General features: G+C 43.7%; 2 protein-coding genes and 1 long non-coding RNA gene across 6 annotated transcripts in view; 2 read left to right on the forward strand and 1 right to left on the reverse strand.

The window, feature by feature from the left end:
* The window catches only part of AP4E1 (adaptor related protein complex 4 subunit epsilon 1), a 29,589-nt gene extending 23,308 nt beyond the window's left edge, over positions 1-6,281 (forward strand). For both annotated transcript variants that reach the window (XM_083411858.1, XM_083411859.1), the window contains exons 19-21: positions 104-288; positions 867-1,024; positions 1,385-6,281. In XM_083411858.1, coding sequence (XP_083267984.1) covers positions 104-288; positions 867-1,024; positions 1,385-1,545 — 504 coding nt within the window. In that variant the 3' untranslated portion in view covers positions 1,546-6,281. The remainder of the gene's footprint in view (positions 1-103; positions 289-866; positions 1,025-1,384) is intronic.
* A 1,429-nt stretch (positions 6,282-7,710) lies between these two features.
* The window catches only part of TNFAIP8L3 (TNF alpha induced protein 8 like 3), a 64,255-nt gene continuing 44,626 nt past the window's right edge, over positions 7,711-27,339 (reverse strand). For all 3 annotated transcript variants that reach the window (XM_083412335.1, XM_083412336.1, XM_083412337.1), the window contains one exon: positions 7,711-12,585. In XM_083412335.1, the coding sequence (XP_083268461.1) occupies positions 12,023-12,585 (563 nt within the window). In that variant the 3' untranslated portion in view covers positions 7,711-12,022. The remainder of the gene's footprint in view (positions 12,586-27,339) is intronic.
* On the forward strand, positions 23,807-26,374 carry LOC310663922. Its single transcript, XR_014504677.1, has 3 exons — positions 23,807-24,106; positions 24,438-24,954; positions 25,513-26,374. It is a non-coding gene; the product is annotated as an uncharacterized lncRNA (long non-coding RNA).

The following is a 27,339-nucleotide window of genomic DNA, read 5'->3' on the forward strand; positions in this document are numbered from 1 at the left end:
ATTAAGTTTTTCACTGCTTTTCCTTTAAAATATATCTTGGCAGTGGTGATATTAAAATACTTGTAAACCTCTTGGCTCTCCCCTCCCTCCTGTTTTATTGTAGATTTCAGAAAGCCTTGGTTGCCACTTCGCTGCAGTAGAAGCTCAGAGCATAGAAAGCTTCCAGACGTGTGTCGAGATGGAGGGGCTGTGCTCTTCAGAGATGCTCTCTGGGTCCATCAGTTACTTCCTAGAGTCTGATGCACTCCTCAGATTTTCTGTAACTTTAGAAGTGTTGGATTTTATCAGGTACCTACACGAAATAGCTGGGAACAAACGAAGTGTTTTAAAGCAAATATTGATTTGAATTCGCTTGCTATGCTTTATCTTGTTTGTAATCATATTTTGTCATATCTCATGCTTATGCACACGCACGCGCGCACACACACAGGCTCTTCTGTTTCTCAGACTCTTCATTATCGAAAAGTTGTGCTTCCTAGGTAATTCGAAACATATGAGTGCAGAGAGGAGAGGGCATGGGGAAAAAAACATTTAAGGGTCTTCCCCACTCTAAAAGTGGAAGGGAAACCATGTCTTTTTCTCTGGTCCGTCTGATCTCCATAGGCATGTCCTCGGAGTGTAAAAAGACAACTTGTAGACTAGATCCCATACCTGTGCTAGAGGTTGCCAGTCCAGTACATTTAAGGAACAGCCCAGCTGACAATTTTAATGGAATCTTGTTTAGGTTGACAATTTCAGGCTGCAGGATAATGTGAAAGTACTTCACGGTGGGGCAGAAACTTTTGTTTTCATTGTCTTCTTGGGAACAGCTTTCTCTTATAAGTACATATTGCAAAACCTGCTTCTATTTCATATTGCATTTTCAGGCCAATGAAAATGAGCACTGATGAATTTGGAAAACTGTGGCTCTCCACTTCGAATGATGTCAAACAAAACCTAAAGATGACATCATCTCAGGGATCTTTGTCAGCCGTCCTAAGCATTTTGCAGCAAAAGCTGAACCTACATATAGTTGATATCATAGGTAAGTAGCTTGGTATTTCTTTAGATTTGTAGCAAGGCAGTGAAACAGGCCAGTTATAACCAGGGTCAGCCCTTCTTCATCAGAAGCCAGTTCACATTTGCAAGGTGATAACCCCATTATCTTCGCACAATGTATTTTGATAATCTGCAGGATACTTGGTTCTTGGAAAGTGGACTTGATCACACCAACTGCGTGCCAAAAAAATTGTGGTTCTTAATTGATCACATTGTCTTGTGCCAAACCCAGACTGATTTTTTTTTAATTGATAACCTGCTTTGTACAGAACTGTAGGAATGTATTGTGGATGAAATTACGATGACATTAATAGGGGGGGGAAACCCATTTTTTCCCTCCCTTTAGGTAGTGAGGGAATAGCATCATGCCGACTGCTTCCATCCGTCCCCTGTTTACTACATTGCCGTGTCCATGCTGGGATGCTGTCGCTGTGGTTCAGATCCCATTGTCCGGCTCTTCCAGACTGTTTACTTTATCAGTGTCAAAAGGTGATGGAAGAATCCTGAGCATCGTGGAGAAAAGGAGCAAAACCCTCCTCTTCTAACCTAATGGAAAGAAGGACGTGTGTGATTGTGCCAGGGGGTTACCAAAAGAAAGGCAACTCTCACCCTCCTTGTCAGGAGTGAAGTTGCATAAGTGTGCACCCTGGATGGATGACAGGCGATTCTGCTAGGAGCCTGCCTCCCCCCCGAAATGCTCAGGGTCAGTCAGTCACTGACAAGGGACTAAGTAAAAGTATAGGTACTTTTATGCAAGGTGTTATGCAAGGTATTTATTTTCTGTTATGTACTTGTACAGGTCACAGCAGCTTATTCATAAGATCAGCTACTACTTGAATTCTTTCATTAACGTGGCTTATGGTGTAAAGGAACTTCTTAAGCCTTGCCTACTGTTCCTGTGGTTCATGATGGGTTTTTTGGGGGCATCTTTTATACCAGTTTCGCACCAGTATTGCGAAAGCAGGCACTCTGCTATAAGATAAATCTCCACGATTGTCCCATGGTTGTAGGCTGAGTCATCCTATGACTCGGCAATAGCCAGCACATAAATGCCAAGCTTTGGAAGCACAAGTCATATCATTGCACCTCGCAACAGCACTGGGGCTGCTGTTTTGCAATGATGGATACCTGCCTTTAATAGGAGGACTGGGTCTTATCCTGAGGATAGGATACTGGTTTCTTAAGAATGCAGCTTCAGGCTGTGAGCAGGACTCTGTAGTTTAGCACAGGACTGCAATTAGCGCCATCTGTGTACCAAGAATCTCAGTTTTCAGTGTTTAAAAACACTAGGCTCCAGAGACCACCTCGAAAGGCTCATGCATGAATCCATCAGAAGTTTTGACCTGTCCTTCCTCATACTGCATCAGTAGCATCCCTTAATTGTACTGACTATTGCCCATGGTGATCACATGGCACATAGATCTAACGCTTTTGCATTATAATACAAGCTGGACTCAAAAGAGCTACACGACATATTCCACATGGCCAAAGACACTGAGCTTGTGTTCCTTAAAGAGCAGCTCTTTGTACTATGTAACAAGCTAATTCTGCTTTGAATATCCTCCAGATTCATTTTGTGGCGTATAATGGTTGTTCTGCTATTTAAACCAGGTGTGTGTGTGTCATAGTTCCCACAGAGGTTGCCCTTAATGGGCAGACGAAAGTGCAAAACCACCCATAGCCATCTTTTGTATATTTGCAGCAGCTTTTACAAAAGATGGTGGATTGTACCCATTGATAATCCTACTCAGCTCATTGAAGTTAATGGGTGTGACTAACTTAAGTTCCTTGATTTCATTGGGCACACTTTATGTATTTATTTATTCTATGAAATCAATATCCTGCTTTTCAATTCTGTGACGCATTGTCAAAGCAGCACATATAAAACATAATACCGTGCCATCAGAGCCAATTATTAAAGCTAGATTAGAACAGCAGCAAAAAGACAAAATCGAAACCAGAACAGGAAAAATGGTCAGGGGCAGATTCGTTATGGAGGTTTTGCACCACTGAAGGATTATGTTTGAATAGCACTTCATTTTTATCCATAGGCATGAACGGCAACTGTTGTCTGTTGAATTCAAAGATACCACTAGAGTAAAGATGGATATCGGCTTGCTGTTTCTGGTGGCTCCAAAGTCTAGAGTAGGACTAGCATTGGACCCATTTTTTCCCTTGGGTAACCAGAGAGAATCTGGTGCATGTATACAGCAATAAAATGGCTTTGTTTGCAGGAAAGTTTAGACATAACGTAGCATCTCCCGACTACTTATCTCTGCTGTATTTTAAATGCTAGTTGCTGTTGCAGCAGAACAAAAACATTGCAAGTGGCTGACATTTTCCCATTCATTTGTTGTGATACTTTTTGCTGTTCAGTGAATGAGAGAAATGGGACCTTTCAAAGCTGCAGCACAGGGTACCTCCTCTTAAAAAAAAAAGGTGATATTAGTTATGAAGCTTTTTTGATTTGTAGCCCAGGTTTCTAGCTCTTATAGCACAAGTGTGAGAATTAACACAGTTGAAACAGCATTTCAATATGTTTGATTCTCTCGGTGGTTTTATAACATTTTTGAAGGAGAGTAATTTTCATCAGAAAATTCAACCAGGAAACCAAAATTTTGATAGACTTATTAAGGAAAGAGTAACCACAGTCCTGGTAGTGTCAAAGTGTTGCTCTTCATTTTAAAATAATCAGTTTTAAATAATCAGTGATATTCCCCATACAGTCAGTAATCTGTAAAGTGAAAAAGTGATTTTTCTCTTCAAAACAAAGCTTGCCTGATTTAGATCACCACTATTTTTATAATGGGTGACAAGCAGGCATGATTTGGACTTTATGAGTTGTAAAATTACAATTTTGGATTTTCCAAAGGCTAAATTCCCAGGCTGAGATTCCATAAGCACGAGTGCTTTGACACTCTCTTTTAATGTCTTACTTCATAGAAATCCTTTGGAATGATTCCAGTAGAAGGAAATGGATACAGGAAAATGTTAGGGAAGAATTTCAAATCCATGTGTATTTTCAGATATGTAGTTAAGGAAAACATTAACATTCAACATTTTCACTTGTCTGCAGTGCCAATGTAATGCCTCTTCAACCCAACGAAACACTGGTGTGTGATTTGCATTGAACTCATGGGTGTACCCCATCTGCTTTCTGATACGATAATTATTGATTAGGTTGAAAAGACTGCTGTTTTTATTATACACATTTAAATATTCTATCTCCCATCTTAAAATGCTGCTTAGAGTTGCTCTCAGCTTGTTTAAAAATCAGTCAATAATTAATAGATAATGGCTTGTATCCACTAGCGCTAAGTTAAGGTCACAGTTCTTGTTTGGCTGGTATAACGAGTAAGAAACCCACAAAATGGTACCCATCACTGTGAACATGACAATGAGAGCAAGGGTTGACACTCTACTGGCCTACCAGACATTGTACTTCTCTACATCTGGAGAAAGGTAGATTCTATAATAGTGTGCTGTGCTGCTGTCATCAATATAACAGTGGTGAGCAGTTGGCCGCCACAAGCCTTGGCGCACAACAGCTTTAGTTAAATAATTCGATTTTTATACTGCCCTTCAATGTATGCTTTTAAAATGTGTGATTTACAAAAGTTAAGGTTAGATTAAAAATACGATAGGAGAAGTCAACAAATAACCCCCAAACATCCGTGATAAAAGTCAACCTTTGACTAGTTAAAAGCTCTCTCTTAGAATGATTAGACTCATTCCTTCCAGAACCTTGAGAGAATTGACGTTCTTTGTAATGCAGGAAAGTGTACCATGCGAGGGACATGTTTGGGGAAAATGCTGAATGCGCGTGAATAGTGTAACTTTTGTCACTTCAGAGGAAATGCAAAGGGGAGAGCCAGTTGCGCTGTGTTTTGGAGACTTTGTAAATGAGCTCTGTATTGTATGAAATGTAAAACAGTAGGAGAAGACTGTTGCTCTGTGGGTGGCAGGAGACAGCTGGGGAGAGGAGAAGAGAGGTTTTCTGCAGCCTCCTCCAGACTATGGAATGCTCTCCTGTAGTGTTCTTACATGGCCCCCTTTTGTAGACACATGAACTCCCCACATCTGTCATTTGAGACTTATTAGAGACTCTCGCTGTCCTTAGGTTGTCTTAAACATGTGTTAACGTAAGTTCTGTTGCGCTGTTTTTCTATTTGGTATGGATTCTTTTCACTTGTAATGTGCCTTGTGAGTTTTCCGTTGAAAGGTGGCCCGTAGGTATTGTTAAGCAAGTACAGCATCACACAGCCCATGAGATCCCATCCAGTGACTGGGGAAAGCAGAGAAGGGAAGGGCCGATTTCGTCCGCTGTCTCAGCAGTGTCCAACTACAGCCCCTCTCCATTCCCTTCTATGGCGTACAGCAGGGGTGGGCACTTGGAGGCCCTCTTCACATTGATGGCTGGTCCACTAGGGTGAGTGGGGCACTGCCCCACCAGCCTCAGGTTCCCCCTCCACCCCATCGGTCCACGTTCTTATATCTAGGGCGGCTTTGCCTGTCATTGGTTCTAGCTCCACCCAATCCAGATGGTCACCAGCCTCCAACACCTTCAGATTTTATTGGACTCTAACTCCCGTCAACCCCACCCAGCGGGGCCCAATGGTCAGGGATGATGTGAGTTAGTCCAGCAACATCTGGATGTCCACAGGTTGCCTATCCCTTGCATGAAGCAAAGCTGCAATATGTACTTTCTGGAGGACATGAGGATACAGGATGCAGAAGCACAGAGTGACCAGTTAGCAAAAGCTGAGAGACAGGTATTTCTCTCCTTTCTTCCAATGGAGGGATTCACTAAAGTGCACTAAAATATAACTCTTAAAAACAATATTCAGATATTAATGTGTACTCATGTTTACTTTATGCCTCATGGATGTAAATGGAAGCCTATATTTTGGAGAAATGAATAAATAACTCTGGGAACTTTCCTTCCTTGTGACTGTTAACAGCATGCATCAGATTTAAAGGCTAGAACTGAGCAAAACCAAGGATGTTACAAGAGCTAGCAAAGCTGCCATTTCTTTCCTATGCAGTTTTCTACCATGTCCATCAGGTGGTGTTGGCATGATGTTAAATAATAGCTATGGCTTTCACACATGTACATGTGCGGAGTTCATTTTTTTAAACGTTTTGTTTGAAATCTTAAACTCTTTTACTATTTATCTGTCAGTATGCAGAACTTAAGAGAACAATCAAACTTGGTTGAAAATAAATGGATTTGCTTACTTTTACCTGTGGTGTGATCTCTTTATTTTTAGGTTCCCTCCAAAAGTGGTTGATTTTTGTTTTGGTTAACCAGTATTCTTCATAGAAAGCAGCAGTTGGGTGGCCACGATCCTCTTAAATACCTTCCCCAAAAGAGGGTGATTGAGACCAGGGGATAATTGCCATAAGCAATGTGCCAGTGGAGGGCTCCTTTAATACTTGCACTACCTCTTACTTAAGAATCAGGGATGTCTCAGGCTTTGAGCCAATGCACAGTTGCATACAGGTAGCCCCAGGCTCACTCCATGGTATTTCCAGGTAGGGAGGGATCAAAAAGTGAAAAGGCTTCAGTCTAAAACCTTGGAGATCCCCTGCTGGTTGGTGCAGACAATATAGATCAGTGGTCTGACTCATTAGAAGGCAGCTGCCTTAAGGCAGTGCAATGTAGCATAGCAATAAGCCCCGTAAGGTAAAGTTAAAGGGACCCCTGACCATTTGGTCCAGTTGTGACTGACTCTCGGGTTGCGGCGCTCATCTCGCTTTACTGGCCAAGGGAGCTGGCGTACAGCTTCCGGGTCATGTGGCCAGCATGACTAAGCCGCTTCTGGCAAACCAGAGCAGAACATGGAAACGCCGTTTACCTTCCCACCGGAGCGGTACCTATTTATCTACTTGCACTTTGACGTGCTTTCGAACTGCTAGGTGGGCAGGAGCTGGGACCGAGCAACGGGAGCTCACCCCGTCGCGGGGATTCAAACATCCGACCTTCTGATCGGCAAGCCCCATGCTCTGTGGTTTAACCCATGGCGCCACCCTCGTCCCATAGGAATGGGTAAAATAATAAAAGCATGCTGGAAGGTCAGGCAAAAAAGAAAAAGGAATTCACCAGGTCATAAGACAACATCGTGGTTGGCACCAGCTGACCCTCCCTGGAAGAGATATTGCACAGATGGGGAGTCACAGTTGAAAAGGCCCTGTTTGTAGTCATGGCCACTTGAACCGCTAGAAGGATTTACAGCAAGGTCTATGTGTGCAGTGGTTAAGTTTTTGGCAGCTCATGTTGGAGAAGATGGTTCTTTGGATAGAAACGAGCTTTTAGAGAAAGGGAGATTTTGCCTACAGTTCTGATTTTTACTATGCCTTGGTTCTCGAACGGCTTAGTTGTCAGACAAATCGGCTCCCGAATGCCGCAAACCCAGAAGTAAGTGTTGTGGTTTGCGAACATATTTTGGAAGCTGAACATCCGACACGGCTTCTACTTGAGTGCAGGAAGCTCCTACAGCCAATCGGAAGCTGCTCCTTGGTTTTCTAACAGTTCTGGGAGTCGAATGGGCTCCCAGAACAGATTAAGTCCAAGAACCAAGGTACCACTGTACTTAAAAAATAAGAAACTCTTCAAAGAAGGTTAGAGGAAATAACTGCAGCAGATTTAAAAAAAATCCAAAGGACATATAGTTTAATCACAAATCATTTAATGCATAAATTCTGATAAACACATGGCACACTTTTTGAGTCTGACTCAAACACTACTGAAATGATTGTTTTGCATGTTAACCCACCAATATAAAAGTAATCGATGTATATATGTAGCATATGCCAGCATGAGACACGCGTAATATTTTTGCCTCCCTTTTAAAGGCTACTCAAGTCTTTTATACATATAAATAACAAGACATTTGGCTGTTTCCTTAAAAAAATAACCAGATTTGAAGCTCAAATGTGTGCAAAATATAAACATCTCTCCTTTTTGTGCTTCCTCCCTGGAGCAGCCTCCCTGCATCACTGCTGGGGAAATTGGCTTATTGGAAGTAATGGTGTCTACAGCTCTCTAGCTATTGGTGGAGCCCATTTCTATCAGCCCCAGCCATCATGACCAAAGGATAACGGGAGTCCATCACCATTTGGAGGGCCGCAGGTTGCTGATCACAGTGTATAGGATTGGCCAGATTGAGTAACTGATAATGACCCATTTTGCACACAATACCAAACCATAGTTGTGTTAACACGAACATGCCTAAGCCTTGCACACCCCTCTTCCTCCTCCAGCGTAGCCACATGAAGCAGCATCCACTTCTATTTTTCGCTAAGCGCAGTTTCCTGTTGCCTTCAAAAAGGGAGAACTCTGCTTAGTTTAAACTATGGTTTCTTAAAATGAATTATGGTCCTGCATATTATGCTTTGGTATGTAGACAACAGGCCAGCTGGTACTCTCTAGTTTTTAAGGACAGTTTTGCAGCGGGTCACTGAGCCAAATTTATTTCGACACACCTGTGAAACAACAGGTTTCAAAGTGATATTTTAACCTGTCTCTCCTTTTAAAAATTAGTTTGATGTGTGATTACCTTGGATGTATAATTTCTGTCCTGGTTTAATAAAAATCTATTGAAAATTAATAAAAATTAGTTTGATGTGTGATTACCTTGGATTTCTGTCCTGGTTTAATAAAAATCTATTGAAAATTAATAAAATAAAAATAACCATACTCTTAACTAACCAGAATTTGCCCTGTTTAGATGTAATGTTAACTATGATAAGTGAACAGCAGAAACCACAGGTTTTAAATCTCTTTGCAGGTGTACAGAAGTGGGAGCCTGAGGCTCACACCTGCTCATTCCCCTAATGTTAAACCATGGTTTAGTGTTACGTGCAAAACAAGCCAATTCCTCTTTGTATTGCTATGATTTGACAAAGAGCTGATCTTCTTCCCCAAATTACATTATCCAGTGAATGGACACGGATGCAAAATGGAAACTGCCCAATGAAGCTACCAGAGAGAAGTGACTCATGGACAATCTCATCAAAGCCAGCAGGAGGGTACGTCATTGTGGATTTTACTCTTCTGGTTGCCAGAATAGATCCTGTGTTTAATCTTAGAAAACAATTGTTATGTATTTGCTGCTATGCGGCAATACGCCTTTGCAGTTTCTTAAGCAGCCATTGTACACCCGCTTACCTGGGAGTAAGCCCAGCTGAACCCAGTGAAACTTATATCTGTGTAGGGATGTCAGAGAATTCTGATGAAAGCAAAAATGGAGCAGAAATTCTCCCAAATCTCGCTTTTTGCTCCCTATCCAAAATTGGAAACAATCTAGCGAATGCCATTGACCTTTGCTGCTGTTTTCGCTTTCAGTTTGTGAACCGTGCATAACTGTGCCCTTCCCTGCTTTGCACTGCAACGAATGGGGTGGAATAATGTAAGGACAACATAACTTACGTAATTACGTAACTTATGCAATTTTGCCAAAGCAGCGTGTGAGGCGGATGATGTCATTTTTGGTGGGTGGCAAATTGCAGCAGAGCAGAAACACTGCTGCATGCGACAAATACAGGGCAGAAGATGGTGAGTAAAAAGGAAGGCCAGATAATGGTATAGAAGATTATGCATATAGAAAGTAGATAACAGAACTTGGGGCCATCCAACAATTTTTGGAAGATTTGAGACTGATGAAAGAGACTACATAGTTAAAATTACGAAATTTGTTTCCATAAGATGTAGCGAAGGTCACCAGTTCAGACCGCTTGCAGAGAGGATTGGACAAATTCTTGGAGGAATTTGGCTACTGGCCACAACGGCCATGTTCACTCACCACGGTGAGAGGCACTGGTCTGAATGGCAGTTTCTGGGGGGCCAGTGGGGAGGGTGCTGTTGCTAGTGGGCTTTCTTCCCATAAGCGTTTGGTTGGCTGCTGTGAGAACAGGATGCTGGACCAATGGGCCTTGGGTCTGATCCACCAGGGCGCTTATACTTTTTGCAGATTAATATGGAAATGGGATGGAACAGATCAGCCAAACCGTGCAAACCGACTAAGGATCAGAAACATAGATGTCAACTTACAGATTTGAAAATAAGGGACCAGCAGCCCCAAAAATAAGGGATCAGCAGCCAAAATAAGGGATTTTCCGGGCACAGGTATGTTCAACTTCTGAGCCCCTCCGAGCCAAAGGCCGAAAGCCCAGCCAGCAGCCAAACAAAGCCTCAAGTGGTGGTTCCCACAGCGCAGCAACCCGGCAAAGGGGATGCAGCAAGGGAAACCACCGTCACCTCTCCGCTGGGAAGCGCTGAGAAAAGGCGAGTCCCCAGGCAACGCGGCCGATTTGATCAGCACAAGGCATGCAAGCTCCACCCCCCAGTCATTCTTAGACTCCTTATTGGGTGAGCAACGCAGCCAAGCAACACAGTTGGAGCCTCCCTCCTCCCTGGCCGGCAGGGAGAGAGGGAGAGGAGCTGCTTCCTTTGAAACCTGGGAAATTTAAGGGACATCATCAATCCTGGACAGCAGCGGGACACAGCGCTGGGATAAGGGACTGTCCCGCCAAATAAGGGACGCTTGCCAGCTATTATCAGAAATAGACGGATCCGTCCATTCCTAGTAGGTGCAGGCCTTCAACGATATCGGTTGCCAGTTTAAGGCAGAGGATTGTAGGGGTTTTGTTTTTTTCAAATGAAGCTTTTGAAACTGAGTGTCCATTTCTATGCTTTGACAAGCAACAATCACGAGCTCTTCGGGCAACATTTTGGACAGCCTCATTCCTCGCAAAGCCCAAGGACCTAGAGAAACATAGATATATAGGAAAACACAGAGCTCTATATGGTACAGAAACAACAGAGAGACACCAGGCTTTGTGGGGACTCTGATTTAACTGTGGGGAGGTTACTGACAACACTTAAATTCAGGAGTGAAGGGACGAGCCCCAAAATCACCCCAGTTCACTATGTTCTTCACCCCCCCCCGCCAATGCACACCCTTATGAATAATAGCTTCGACAATGCAGAATTTGCACAATCTTTCTGCGGCACCCCATTTAAGAGTCTTTAAGAGATTGGCACAACTTTTTCATTCCTTTCTTGGTATAAAATGCTGACACCTTAAGAGAAGCAATTCTCCTGATTTTGTTGTGCTTTGCCCCCAATTCCTGGCATATGGAATTATTCTCTGTTTGGATCATGTGCTATAAAGAGATTTTCAGTTTTAAAAATAATGATATTCAGAGCCCATTCTTTCCACTTCACCTTATGGGTTTCATTCTTCTACAATATAAACGTGGGCATGTTTGCTCGATGGCATGGAACTTCAGGTTTCATTTTTGGCACATCAAACTGCAACTACAACCCATCACAAATGGCCTTGCATCATAAAATGCTCAGTTTATTTGTGGTCTGAAGTGTGGCTTGCTTTGCTTTCCATTACAAATGCTCTGGAATGGCCTGGTTCACACATAATACTAAACCATGGTTAATGTTAAATGTTAAACCGTGGTTAACACTAACCGTCATTAATAAAACCATCATTAAAGTGGAAACATCTGGGAGATGGTCACTTAAGCCTTAGTTTATTACATCTCTCTATCAAAGAGATACAAGCTCAGAAGAGCTGCTATTTACCGGTAGTTACAGTTGTGTACCTTTTGAGCGGTGATGACTCCATAAGCAGCATTAAGGAGGAGGTGTTGGGCTGGGTCCACATGTAACACTAAGCTATGGTTTACAGTAACCATGGTTTATAAACCAACTACAGACCTTGATTAACAAGCAACTTTTAACCATAGTTAATAAACCATAGTTAAGCTGCTGGGCTCATGCATAACACTAAGCCATGGTTAAAGAAACTGTAGTTTAACAAACCATGGTTTAGTGTGCAAACCAGGCCATTCTCTTTTGGGATTATGCACAGGAAGCTAACAGTTGGTCCCAACTCTCTGGTTACATTTCTTAAGTGAAACTTGTGTAGTTGCTGTTTTGTTTTGTTTTTTTAAAAAGGGCAAAGTTTCAAAGGATTTTCTCATCTAGCAGTTTGTTGATTCCATCACAGATCTTTTTGAGGTGTGGTCGGCATTCCCCATCAAGGCTATAGAGGGCAGTGAGGAACTCCACATTTGCGAAATGGTCGAAGACGTGATTGATTCGCGCATGAGACCTGGCGGTCAGGTGCCGTTCCACGAGTTCGTGAACAAGGTCTTTGCACTCCTTCAGGAGTTCCGAGAGGACATTTTTATCGAAAGTGTACTCCACCTCGTAAAAGCTAACAATCGTCATGGCCGCTTGGTTCAGCTTTTTGCGGAACTTCTCGACAATCTCCAGCTCTTCGGAATTGAACTGATTGTTTCGGTAGAGGATCCCGATTTTGATGGCCACTTTGATCAAGTCCCTCATGATTTTGTGGGCTTCCTTCTTGTTCTTCATGTGCTCCGTGGTCACTTTGTATAACTCGTCGAAGATTTCGCTGCTGGTGTCATCAATCAGCATGTTAGCCATGGTCTTGGTGGCCATTTTACTCAAGATCTTTTTCTGGGCTTGCAGCGCAAGGCTCTTTGAACTGAAGTTTTCGGGACCTAAGGGTAGTGGGCAGGGTGGGTGAGTGGGGGGGGGGAGGGATAGGGAGAGATGGAAAGGGGGGAGAGAAGAAAGGAGAGAAAGAAAGGGGGGAAGTTATCTTTGAATAATTTGCAACGAACATTTCACAGTTCAAAGTGCCATTTACTAAATCATCTATCTGTATCTATATCTATCTATCTATCTATCTATCTATCTATCTATCTATCTATCATCTATCTATCTATCATCTATCTATCTATCTATCTATCTATCATCTATCTATCATCTATCTATCTATCTATCTATCTATCCATCTATCTATCATCTATCTATCTATCTATCTATCTATCATCTATCTATCTATCATCTATCTATCTATCTATCATCTATCTATCTGTCTAATCTATCTATCATCTATCTATCTATCTATCTATATCTATCATCTATCTATATCTATCTATCATCTATCTATCTATCTATCTATCTATCATCTATCTATCTATCATCTATCTATCTATCTAATCTATCTATCTCTATCATCTATCTATCTATCTATCTATCTATCTATCTATCTATATCTATCATCTATCTATATCTATCTATCATCTATCTATCTATCTATCATCATCTATCTATCATCTATCTATCTATCTATCTATCTATCTATCTATCTATCTATCATCTATCTATCATCTATCTATCTATCTAATCTATCTGTATCTGTATCTGTATCTGTATCTGTATCTGTATCTATATCATCTATATCTATAGCTATAACTATAGCTATATCTATATCCACATTGTTCTGTAATTTACAATTATTATTAGAACAGATTTTGTCAGGTGGCACAAGATCCAAGCCCCATGGCAGGTTGCCAGGAACAGATCAGACAAGTGAATGTAACGTACAAAACTGTAACTCTTATTAGGGGGAACTGCTTGCAAAAATGTGTGCCAAAGGGGGAAATGTGCCTTTGGGGAGATAAACCCCTCAATGTGGAGAGTTTGACTCGATGAGCTGTGGGGTCCCTTCCAACTCTACAATTCTATGAGAAATTCATATTAACGTTTTCCCATGAGAACTAAAAAAAAAAAAACTGATCTGGAAATGTGCAAAACTGAACTTAAAAGACTGGAAAAGTGAGAAATTGAGAGATAACTGAAATTCACAGATCCATCCATCCACCCCTAGTTTGTACTATGCTAGCGTTGCAGAAGGATAAAGGGGGAGGAAATACATTGGCTCTTCAAGCCATATGCTCTCCCTCCTCTTCAAAGAGCAGCAAAAGCCTCTGGAGAAGTAAAAATAAAAAAAGCTGCAGTAGGCGGTGAGAATTGGCTCAGAAGCAGCGGAACGGGCCAAAAGCCTGTCATAGACAGCATGCTGACCCCTCTTGCTGAGAGGAGAAGTCTGTTTTGGTCACGGGGAGTCACCGTTGAGTGGCAGGTAGCTGCGTTGGGTCTGTTAGGAGGAGTTGGGTCTGGGGAGCAGCATGGCGGAGTGTGTGGCAGAATCAGAGACCAGGGAGAAGAGACGGTGAAGGAAGATTGGAAGAAATTTAAAGACTATTTACAGAAACATTATAAGATAATGAATGTCTGATGACACCAGATTGAATGCAAAAGGTTATTAGTAAAAAAGTGTAAAGAAAAAGATCCAATATTTTTAGATATAAGGAAATGCAATTATATTAAGATATTAAGATTATCATAAAATTAAAATATGACAGAGGGAAGGAATTTGCTGACAGAATATATATATGATCTGGAATACAGAGAAGGGAGGTTTGGGGAAGTCGGAGAAATAAGTTAATGTAAAGAATATAAGGAGACAAAAATTGTTTTTAATATTTTTATTTTTATTTTTTATGTTTTTGCTGTTTTGTGTTTGTGTGTTGTCGTGTTTCCCTACTTTTTTCCTTTTGTGTTGTGCTTTTTTTTTACCTATTGTTGTGTTGTATTTATTGTAAAACCCAATAAAATATTATATATATATAAAAAAAGCATGGTGGAGTGTGTTTGTGAGGCTATCCAAGAAGTCACAATACGGCACTGCTTCTGTCAGAAGCACCTAAAATGTTTCAAAGTCAGGAGCGAGTTCCTGAATTCCCACAAAACAATATGAATAGAGCGCTGATCAAATCAGATGTTAAAAACAGCTGGGAATGTGGGACCTGCAATTCAGAATGCAGTTTGAGCCTCCCAGTCCGATGGCTGGGCAGTCCCTGCTTCAATGCCCCTCAGACATGGGTAGGCAAACTAAGGTCTGCGGGCTGGATCAGGCCCAACTGCCTTCTGGATCTGGCCCGCGGGCGGTCCGGGAATTGCTGCATGGATTGCCAGCGCACACGAGTTCCTTGCCTCTCCCTCCCATGGCAGTGGCAGCAGCGGTGGCGCCTCCTCCCTCCCTCCTCCTGGCTTCTCCCTGCCCTGCCTAGAGAAGGAATGGGGCTGGGCTTTGTTGGTACAGCAGCAGCAGTGCTCGGGCGGCCGCCATTTTAAGCAGCCCCTCTCTGGAGCCCTTTTGAGCGCTGCTCAGCATCCCTCTGCCGCCACCGCCAGCCCCTTTCGCTCACAAGACCTAGGTAAGCAGCCTCTGGGGTTCGTGGTGCTCTTGAATCATTCCCCCCCTCAAAATATAGTCCGGCCCCCCACAAGGTCTGAGGGACAGTGGACCAGCCCCCTGCTGAAAAAGTTTGCTGACCCCTGCCCTCAGAGATGGAGAGCTCACCCCTTTGCCTTGAAAATCCCTCTTGAGAATACAGTGGTACCTCGGGTTAAGAACTTAATTCGTTGTGGAGGTCCGTTCTTAACCTGAAACTGTTATTAACCTGAGGTACCACTTTTGCTAATGGGGCCTCCTGCTGCCGCTGTGCTGCCGCCGCACGATTTCTATTCTCATCCTGAAGCAAAGTTCTTAACCCGAGGTGCTATTTCTGGGTTAGCAGAGTCTGTAACCTGAAGCGTCTGTAACCTGAAGTGTCTGTAACCCGAGGTACCACTGTAGTATGCATGGAGGTGCCCTTGCAACTTCTTTAAGAAAGCTGATAAGCTTCAGACACCGGCTGTGCTCTGCTTCTTCAACACAGCTGCAAAGTTCTGCCTGGAGAATTCCAATGGAGAGGCCAATTTTGCGTTTACTGCCTGTTAATTCTAAAATAGCCCAGTATCTTTTTTTTTGACTAGGGGGTTGGGGGTGGAGTGGGATGCAGACACAGCTATGGTTGAAATGATTCATCTTCAGCACATCTTTGACAATCTTAAAACAATGAGGGGAATTCTTTTCTTTTTTTAAGAAACAACTGCTGTCATTAATAAATGGTGTGCTCCAACCATGAATGCAAATTAGTTTCAATCAGACAATCCTAACCTTACAACTTTTTGTCACGTTCGCAGCACTGCAGTAGCAATGGCAATTCGGTTTTGTTTGGGAGAAGGGGCAGGTCTGCTAAAAATGTCTTAAGAGAGCAGCAATGAATGTACTAAACTACTCCGTGGGTAGTTGGGTCAAGGTAGGCCTATGGCTAATGGTTTGTATCCAATGCTAATCGCACTCAGCCCTTTCATAGATCACTGCCTTGTCGTGGCGAAATAATAACTCCAAGAAGCAATGAGCTATGCCGTGCAGGACCACCCAAGACGGAACAGGTCACAGCCGAGAGTTTAGATTAAATGTGATCCACCTGGAGAAGAAACTGGCAAACCACTCCAGTATTTTGCAAAGAAAACTCCATGGACATAAAAAAGGAGAAGCTTTGAGAAGAAAGTGAGAGTCTCCAAGGCATGCTGAACAGCTTGGTAGGTTTCTGGATGAAACATCGGCTCTGGACCCATTCCAGTCCGGCTTCCGCGCTGGTCATGGGACCGAGACGGCTCTGGTCGCCCTAACAGATGATCTCCGCAGGCAGCTGGATCAAGGCGGGTCGGGGCTGCTGATTCTTCTAGACCTGTCAGCAGCCTTCGACATGGTCGATCACGAACTCCTGGACCACCGCCTTGCCGATGTGGGGATCCAGGGCACAGTCCTTCAATGGCTGCGCTCGTTTCTCTCCGGTCGGGGACAGAGGGTGGCGCTTGGGGGGGAATTGTCATCCCGCCACTCTTTGGTGTGTGGAGTGCCCCAGGGTGCGATACTCTCCCCGATGCTTTTTAACATCTTTATGCGCCCCCTCGCCCAGCTTGTCTGGAGTTTTGGGCTGGGCTGCCATCAGTATGCTGATGACACCCAACTCTATCTGTTGATGGATGGCCATCCTGACTTGGCCCCAGACACACTGATCAGATGCTTGGAAGCTGTGGCTGGATGGTTACGTGGGAGCCGGTTGAAGTTAAATCCTTCGAAGACAGAGGTCCTCTGGCTGGGACGGGACGATATGGGATTGAGGGGGCAACTCCCATCTCTAGCGGGGGTGCAATTAGTGCCAGCACCGTCCGTTAAGAGTTTGGGTGTAATCTTCGACACCTCCCTCTCCATGGAGGCGCAGATTGCAGCTATAACAAAGGCGGCATTTTTTCATCTCCGCCAAGCTAAGCAGTTGGCTCCTTACCTCTCTCGCCCTGACCTAGCCACTGTGATCCATGCGACGGTCACCTCCAGACTGGATTATTGTAACTCGCTCTACGTGGGGCTGCCCTTGAGACTGACCCAGAAACTCCAGAGGGTGCAGAATGCCGCAGCGAGACTCCTTACAGGGTCTTCACTGCGAGATCACATTCATCCGGTGCTATACCAGCTGCACTGGCTCCCGGTGGAGTACAGGATCAGGTTTAAGGTGCTGGTTTTAACCTTTAAAGCCCTATACGGCCTAGGACCCTCGTACCTACGGGACCGCCTCTCCTGGTATGCCCCACAGAGAAACCTACGCTCGTCAAATAAAAACATCCTGAAGGTCCCAGGCCTCAGAGAGGTTAGGCTGGCCTCAACTAGAGCCAGGGCTTTCTCGGCTGCGGCTCCAATCTGGTGGAACGCTCTGTCACAAGGGACTAGGGCCCTGCGGGACCTGACATCTTTCCGTAGGGCCTGCAAGACAGAGTTATTCTACCAGGCCTTTGGTCAGGGCCCAGCCTGACTCCCTCCTCTGGCAACCTGCACAGAATTTTGCTTAACGGTTGCCATTAATTTGACTTTAATTAATTTTTATAATGGAATGTTTTTAGAATGTTTGATTATTTGATTGTTTGATTATTTAATTGTTGTTAGCCGCCCTGAGCCCGGCTTCGGCTGGGGAGGGCGGGATATAAATAAAATTTATTATTATTATTATTATTATGCTCTGGTTCATGGGGTCATGGAGAGTTGAACACAACTAAGATGACTAAACAACAAAAAACCGCACTGAGAGTAAACATAACTGAAATTAATGGGCCTAAGTTAGTCATGCAATGTGCTCTTTGTGGAGCTACCTTTGAAGGTGACCTGGAAACTACAATTAATCCAGAATGTGGCAGCTAAACTGGTGGCTGGGAGTGGCCACCGAGACCATATGACACCAGTCCTGAAAGACCTACGTTGGCTCCCAGTATGGTTCCGAGCACAATTCAAAGTGTTGGTGCTGACCTTTAAAGCCCTAAACGGCCTCGGCCCAGTATACCTGAAGGAGCATCTCAACCCCCATCATTCAGCCCAGACACTGAGGTCCAGCTCTGACAGCCTTCTGGCGGTTCCCTCACTGTGAGAAGCAAAGCTACAGGGAACCAGGCAGAGGGCCTTCTCGGTAGTGGTGTCCGCCCTGTGGAACGCCATCAGATGTCAAGGAAATAAACAACTACCCGGTATATGACTTTTAGAAGACATCTGAAGGCAGCCCTGTTTGGGGATTTTTTTTTTTTAATGTTTAATGTTTGATGTTTTATTGTGTTTTTAATATTCTGTTGGGAAGCGCCCAAAGTGGCTGGAAACCCCAGCCAGATGGGTGAGGCATAAACAAACAAACAAACAATAATGCTCATTAATTCCAATGGGTCTACTCCGAGTAGGACTAGCATTGGCCACAACCCAATAGCTACAAGTTTCCATTCTGTTCAACTTTCATTATGGTCAGCAGGAGAGTAATTTCTAGGAGAGTCCAGTCCATAAGGGCGTGGTAGTCCATAAGACAGGGCATTCTTGGCAAGGATACCTCCTTGACGTAACTCCCTGCTGGGGAGTATTTGATCTGTTCTCAACAGCAGACATTTTAAACAAAAGTCGATTTTTTTTTATTTCTCCAGGCATTTGGATCATAAAGGGAAATTGCTTTGGGTACAGTTCCACAGATACATGTCATTTCCTGTGCTGTGGTCTGATTTTTATGGTCCTGATGATGCTTTTATTATTGTGCCATTGCTTTATTGAATTTGTGTTGTCATTTGTCCTGTTCTCCTGACTGGAGAACAGTCATTTGTCATTTGTCCTTTTCTCCACCACATTCTGAAGCAGTCCATTCTACTGTTGAAAAGCTCTTGCCATCAGAAAGTTCTTCCTAATGTTTAGTTGAAATCCCCTTCCTTATACTGTAATTTGAATCCATTGTTTTGGGTTGTACCCTCTGGAACAGCAGAAAACAAGCTTGTCTCCTCTTCCATGTGATGGCCCTTCAGATATTTGAAGATAGCCAATGTTGTTGGACTCTCATCAGCCCAAATTGACAAGGCCAACGGTAATAGAATCTGAAGTCTAACACCACCTGGAGGACCACAGCTTCCTCATCCCAGAGCTACAGGCATATTTTTCTATACTCCCGTCCTTCCCATCTGTGTACATTTTGGCCTGGACTTCCACCAGCCGCGATGAAGCCCAAAAGCTCAGAAAATGCACGCCAGATATGCTCAGAGTTATCAGGGACACAGGAGCTACCGTCCCTGTATAATTATAGAAAGGCCAGAAATAATATGCAGTCTTCTTAAAATTCTCATCTTGAAATGGAATCTTCTTAATATGTCTTCCTCCTCTCCCCCACCTCGGATTGTAAATGCAAACTCTGTGAGCATCTGCAAGATTCTCAAAATATTTTGCTTCCAGATGGCGAGAAGGGAACGTACCAAATTGCTGCCGATCTGGGGAGGGGCAATTGGGGCTCGACTATATTATCTGCATGCAAATATGCTTTTAATAAATGCAGGTCCTGCACGTATGCAGAAGAATGCGATGCACAAAGAAAGTCCTGGGTTTCTATTCCTAGATCTGAAAATAAGACTTGAACCCTTGTACTGTGAGCTATGTGCATTTGGAACATCTGTTAGGCTAGATGGTTTCTAGAATTATTTTTGGATGCTAGGCATAAGCTATTGGCAGATGTAAATTGCTTATAGCAGAGAGGAGAATGCGAGATAAGCCCTGGGTCACCTCCTTGTCCACTCATTCAATAACCACAAAACGTCCAACACTTGGGGTTTTGCAGAGAGGTTAAATTATAAATGGGAATAATAATAATAATAATAATAATAATAATAATAATAATAATAATAATAATAATATGTTACTACTTATACCTCACCCATCTGAATGGGTTGCCCAAGCCAGTCTGGGTGGCTTCCAACATAATATACAGAAACATAATGAAATAGCAGACATTAAAAACTTAAAGGCTTGTTTTCACCAGATAAGAATCTGACCCATTGCTTCTTTCAGAGACTTCCATAGCCTACAAAGACTTTCAGCGACTTATAAAACTTTCATTTGGTTCTATGTTTTCAAGAGAATCCATCAAGAGTGCATATTTTGTGACTTTCAGAGATTAATAGATTTTTGTTTATTTGGTTTTGCAGGGAGTACATTTCATACTGTTCAGTGTTCTGTATAGATTATATAAAGAGTTTACACTGACATCGTACTGTTGTACTTGATCATCGTGTTGCTTTGGATATTACTGATTGTGCTAAACTGCCTGCATGTGCTTATTCATGTATATCCTGCTCATCCTCTCATCGGAGTGATAAAAAAAGTAAAACATCGTAACAACAATTCTAGTGACAACAATAGTGATGCCAACTGAGAAAGATCTCAGAAGGCTTGCTGAAAGAGGAAAGTCTTCAGCAGAGGCTGAAAAGACAAGCAAGTTGGTACGTGTGTAATAGTCAACAGGCTTATATGAGTGGTTCTGTCTCGGCACCTCCATTCTGGCAGACCTGTTTAGGGAAGTTTTTAAAGTTTGATGTTTTATCATGTTTTTAATTTTCTGTTGGGAGCCACCCAGAGTGGCTGGGGAAACCCAGACAGATGGGCGGGGTATAAATAATAAAATAATAATAACAATTATTATTATTATTATTATTATTATTATTATTATTATTATTATCTGACAACTGATGGGAGGGCTTTCCACAAGGTGGGTGCCACTACTGAGAAGGCCCCCTGCCTGGTTCCCTGTATCCTTACTTCTCATCCTTGGAGCTGGACCTCAGTGTCTCGGCTCCTGAATGAGTTTATGAGAAGTGAACATGGCTGTTTTTTATTAATAAGGGATCATTTCTCTGCATTCCAGGTACTTGCCATTTTGACCATGCTTTCCTTTGCATTAAATGGAAAAATGCAAAAGGTGTACGTGTGGCGGATTCCGACCACTTCTGCCTAATCCGTTTATTGAATATTCATCCTGGTTTGGTTGCAGGGGGGTTAGACAACACTGAGCCGAGAAAATATTATCTCACAACTTCCAGAGCGTTTCCCCATCACATTCCTTGTTGCAGAAAGTCTGATCTCGGAGGGAAATGGTTTTGTTACACAAGACTGCTAAATCAACCCTAACTGTCCAACCCGATTTTGCTGTTCTGTGGTTGAATCCCACCTGAAAATTGCAACAGCCTGGAACTGCCCAAATGTTGAGGCAACAAAGGGCACATCCAGCTCATTCTTGGCCTTTACCCGTCATTGGGTATTTACAGAGAACACATAAGGTAAACAGAGATGTTTTATGCTCTCCTCTTTGGCTGGAAATATACAATTATTGTCATGGCGACAATTGGCGATCGCCGCCTAGTCTGTTAGTTGACTAAAACAACCCACCCTTGGCTGGAAATAACCTGTTTTAATAGCTGAATCCTGCTCTTTGTGAAAATATTTAAATGCTTTTAACATTGCTGTAACTCGCTGTTGATTTGGAGAGTAAACAAACGTCCGGAAGAAATATGTCCCTCAAAAGAACAGAGTGCAATAATTTTAACTAGAGTAAATAATGTTGATGAAACCTTTCTCGGTGCACTGGGGGGGAAGGCCCGGCAATGGCTTGCAGTAGACTAAACACACCACCCACAAGCCTTTGTGCAAACTGGGAGCAGTGTGCTGTCGCTAGAAAGTTGGGCAGTGGCCTGTGGGGAAAAAACAGGGTTCAAATGACTGTCATGTAGCTTAATTGGTGCTCTTGGGCTTGTCTAGAGATACACAGATTTGCCCATTTTGGTTTCTCTCAGTTTCTGATTTTTCCAGTCTTATGTCCAGTTCTCCACATTTCTGCATCAGTTTGGAAAAAAAACAAAAAAAAATCATGAAAATTGGTCAGCATTTTAGCATAATCTTTCCCCTATATGCACATTTTTGAATGCAATTCTCTCTAATGCATTTTGGCAAGCAGATTTCCTTAATGAAATGCATTATTTGCATGTTAATTTCACTGATAAATGCTTTTCCCTGCACACTTTTCTCTGCTGTGTGGATTTTTATAGACGTCTATTTGGAACCGCATCACAAAATTCAAAGAAGGGCTAATTTCAAAGGATGGCTGGGGTTTGATTTGTGCATTGTTTTGGAAAGTGCTGAGCCGAATTCTCCTCCATCCCTCCATCTGTTATATCATCTCAGGGCCAAACTGCATGAGATGCCTGTGACCAACTGCACAGTTGGCTTTGACAAAGTATATTTCAGATGCAAAGGGGGGCTCTGATCCAGATCTGGACCTTGATGTGGAGTTAGAAATGTACGGTAATTCCTGCAATTCCTGGTGTGAACTGACTTGATCTGCACTTTCCCGGCTAATTAATTATCCTTCAGATGTCATACATCCCCAGATTTTCTGATGCATTAAAGGTGAAATACATACATGGGAAAAACCTGGCATTTATATATCTATTTAAATACAATTTTCATGCAGATTTTCCTCTCAATATAGATTAATGAGGAAATGGAACTTATGACCAGAGGAAACAAACAACTATCTGACTTTTAGAAGACATCTGAAGGCAGCCTTGTTTAGGGAAGTTTTTAATGTTTGATGTTTTATTCTGCTTTTAATATTCTGTTGGGAGCTGCCCAGAGTGGCTGGGGAAACCCAGCCAGATGGGCGGGGTATCATCATCATCATCAAACCTTTTATTGGCATCACATCCAAACATCCAAAACAAATCAATACAGAATTACCACTTCCCCAGTGGCACAAAACATTTGCTAAAATAAAGGAAGCAGAGCAGTCAAGGGGGGGGGATATAAATTATTCTTATTCTTATTCTTGTTTAGTTGCTGGGAATTGTAACTCTGTGAGAGGTAAATTTCAGTGCCCAGGATTCTCTGAGGGAAAGAAGGTGGGCCAGAAGCTTGGCAGCTGACTGAGGTTGCCCAGTGGTGCCCTGGGCTTGGAAGAGAGCGTTCCTGGAGCCCAGAGCCCATTGGCTCCCATCCTTGGCCAGGCTCTGACCTCACAACCAGCTGTGGAATCCTGGGGAATGTTTTGTTTCCTAGGAGACCAGGTGAGTTGCTTGAAAGGATCCCTGGATAAGCTGAAAGCCCAGTCAGTTGGAGCAGTTAGCAGCCATTCAGATCACTTCTTCTGTTCCTGTTTTGAAAGCTGTTCAGATGGATTGACTGACTTTCTGGACATCTTCGGTTTTCTACCCCCATGGAACAATGTGCTGCTGGTTGCGCAGAAAGTCAAGTCATGGGAAAGAAGGGAGACATCCTGAAGATTCATGCCCCCCACAACATGCCCAGTTTTTAAAGATGCTCCTTGGTTATTTGACCTTTCTAAATCCCATGCTGGGTGTTACATGAGCCAGTAATTTTCCCAGGTAGTTTTCTGATGATTTTTCTGAGTTTCCTTTGTTGTCATCACCCAAATTGCAGCAGAATTACCACCCCCCCATCCCAAATATTCAGGAGAATATTTCCCCACCCCCAATTTCACCGCCCACAAATAGGATGGGAAATTCTGGGAGATCATTTTTCAGTCAACCCTAAAATAAACACCCCACCTCTGTAGGGAATCCTACCTGCACCCTTGGGTGCTCTCTTCATTGGGTCCTTCTCCCTCCCAAGGGTAGCCTGGAACTTTGGGCTCTCCAATTTCAGTGGCCCTGTGCAACAAAGGCATCCCTGCCACTGTCTCTCACGCTCTAATCTACAGAGCCCAAGAAAGAACAACCTGCTTTAGCTGTGTGTTTTCCAGACTCTGCTGGGATTCGGCTGCTACCTGACGTTCCTCCCCTTCTGCCCTCTTTGCACAGAGCTGCTTCTGATGGAGGCCTCCCACCTGAGATCGCTGCACGTTCTTACTGTATTATTTTACCAGCGAATGTATAAAGAGAAACTCCTTTCGCAGGAGGAGCTGGCCCTCACCTCCCCCAACCAAAGAGGTCCAGCGCTGAGGGCCTTCTGGTGGTTCCCTCACTACAAGAAGCCAAGTTACAGGGAACCAGGCAGAGGGCCTTCTCGGTAGTGGCACCCACCCTGTGGAACGCCCTCCCATCAGATGTCAAAGAGAAAAATAACTACCAAACTTTTAGAAGGCATCTGAAGGCAGCCCTGTTTAGGGAAGCTTTTAATGTTTAATAGGTTATTGTATTTTAGGTTTTTGTTGGAAGCCACTCAGAGTGGCTGGGGAAATCCAGCCAGATGGGCGGGGTATAAATAATAAATTATTATTATTATTATTATTATTATTATTATTATTATTATATTAAAGAGAACATCTTAAGATCCACAGAAAGGCTGCTTCCCCTCCAGACCGGCCCCCGTTCTGCGGCTGGCACTGGCCTCTGCTTCTTCCTGGGTGGGCCAGGAGCAGAGGGAGACATCCCTTGCCTCGCCCCCGGTGCCCCCACTCAGGGAAGGGTCGACAGTCGGAGCACAGCCTCCCAAGAGCTCTGCAGCAGGATCAGGCCCAAGGGGGCCAGCCAGACCTACAGCCTGTTCTCAGGGGGGGGGCACAAGCAGCAGGGCAGGAGCGCAAGAGAAACGCCCCCCATGAACAGGGATTGTTCAGAGGCATCCACAGCCTTGAGCATTGGACGACTTAGGTGGTGGCCAGATGCCGCCTCTCAGCCTAACCTACCTCACAGGGCTGTTGTGAGGGTTAAATGAGGAGGCAATCCATGGACAACCTCCTAAGCTCCTTGGAGGAAAAGGTGGGGTGTAAATGACATAAGTAAAGGAGGCACCTGGTCTCTCCACCACTGAGAAAGTGGGATTCAAAAAAGAGCAGGCTGTACAACAGTAGCAAGAATACTCATCGCGAAGTATTGGAAGACACAAGAACTACCCACTCTGGAAGAATGGCAGATGAAGGTGATGGACTATATGGAATTGGCGGAAATGACTGGCAGAATCCGAGACCAGAGAGAAGAGTTGGTGGAAGAAGATTGGAAGAAATTTAAAGACTATCTACAGAAATATTGCAAAATTAATGAATGTTAGAATGATGTTGGATTGAGGTTAAGGGGTTTTTAGTAATAATGTTATGAAGGAATATGCAAAAATGGAATGTTAACAGGTGAAAATTTAAAGTTATAATATATTAAGATCAAGATAAGGATAAAGGTAAAGAGGGAAAGGATTTGCTGAATAAATAAATTGAACTGGAATACAAAGAGGGGAGGTGTGGGGAGGTCTGGGAAACAAGCAAATGCAAGATATGTTATGAAAGATTGAATTGTTTTTAACTGTTTTTCATTTTTGTATTTTTTATTTTTCTTTTTTCTCTTTTTCTTTTTGTAAAATCTTAATAAAATATTATTTTAAAAACAACAACAAAAAAGAGCAGGCTGTTTCTGCTTCTCTCCTGTTCCTGCTGGGGTTATTCTTTATTCCCCCACTCCCGTTGCCTTTCTCACCCTCCCCTCCTGTGTATCTCCCCTTCCCCCACCCCAGTTCTCTGTAAGGGCCAATGAAGGAACTCCAAGACCAAGGGCCCCTCATTCAATAACCTTCAACTATCCCATATCATCAGAGCCTATGCCTTCTGCTCTGCAAATCTTACAACTAAAATCTTCAACTGGATAGAACAAGACAGAAGTACTGTTTTGGGGGGATGGAGCGGGCAGGTGTGGAGGACTCCCTAGTCCTGAATGGAGTAACTGTGCCCCTGAAGGACCAGGTGCGCAGCCTGGGAGTCATTTTGGACTCACAGCTGTCCATGGAGGCCAATTCTGTGACAAGGTAGCTGTCTACCAGCTCCAACTGGTACGCAGGCTGAGACCCTACCTGCCCACAAACTGTCTCGCCAGAGTGGTGCATGCTCTAGTTATCACCTGCTTGGACTACTGCAATGCGCTCTACGTGGGGCTACCTTTGAAGGAGACCTGGAAACGACAACTAATTCAGAATGCGGCAGTTAGACTGGTGACTGGGAGTGGCTGCCGAGACCATATAAGACCGGTCCTGAAAGAACTAAACGGCCTCGGCCCAGTATAACTGAAGGAATGTCTCTACCCCCACCATCCAGCCTGGACACTGATGTCCAGCTCCGAGGGCCTTCTGGCGGTTCCCTCACTGCAAGAAGTGAGGTTGCAGGGAACCAGGCAGAGGGCCTTCTCGGTAGTGGCGCCCGCCCTGTGGAACGCCCTCTCATCAGATGTCAAGGAAATAAACAATTATCTGACTTTTAGAAGACATTTTAGATGGCAGCCCTGTTTAGGGAAGTTTTTAATGTTTTGCCTTGTTTTAATATTCTGTTGGGAGCTGCCCAGAGTGGCTGGGGAAACCCAGCCAGATGGGTGGGGTGTAAATAAATTATTATTATTATTATTATTATTATTATTATTATTATTATTATTATCCACCGACTTCAACCCATCCCATTCAGGGGATGTGTCTGCAGAGGAGTTAAATGCCCCCTGCCTTTTTTTCTGGCTGAAAACTGTACCTCTGAAGTTGCTTTTTATTGTCCCTTCAGAAGGATGATTCTCAGGGGATAAATTGTGCAGGAGAAAAGCATTAACCCTTCTCTCCCCCCCCCCAGATTCCCAAACATGGGATTAAAAGATGTGTTTGACGTCAGTGTCTAGGGTGATACGTACTGGCAGGATATCAAAGATGGAGCAGCAGCACCTGCCAACATTATGTTGCTAGGCTGGTGGTGTATTTTTCGTAGGATATAAAAAGCTGCCTTATAGTGAGTCAGGCCATTTGCTCAGTGTTGCCTACAATGCCTGGTTTTCAGACAGGGCTGTTTCCTGCCCCTAGCTGGAGATGCTACAGACTGGGCTTGGAACCTTTTTCATGCAATGCAGTACCAATGCATTATGGTCCTTCCCTCACCGCCCGACTTATACCTAGGGATGGGGGAGACATTCAGTTCAGTTCACATTTAAAGCAGGGTAATTTCTAAGATAGGGACGCGGGTGGCGCTGTGGGTAAAAGCCTCAGCGCCTAGGGCTTGCCAATCGAAAGGTCGGCGGTTCGAATCCCCGTGGCGGGGTGCACTCCCGTTGTTCGGTCCCAGCGCCTACCAACCTAGCAGTTCGAAAGCACCCTTAAGTGCAAGTAGATAAATAGGGACCGCTTACTAGCGGGAAGGTAAACGGCGTTTCCGTGTGTGGCTCTGGCTCGCCAGAGCAGCAATGTCACACTGGCCACGTGACCCGGAAGT

The sequence above is a fragment of the Podarcis tiliguerta genome (genome assembly GCF_965153285.1).
Source record: "Podarcis tiliguerta genome assembly, chromosome: 14".
Classification (NCBI taxonomy): Eukaryota; Metazoa; Chordata; class Lepidosauria; order Squamata; family Lacertidae; genus Podarcis; species Podarcis tiliguerta.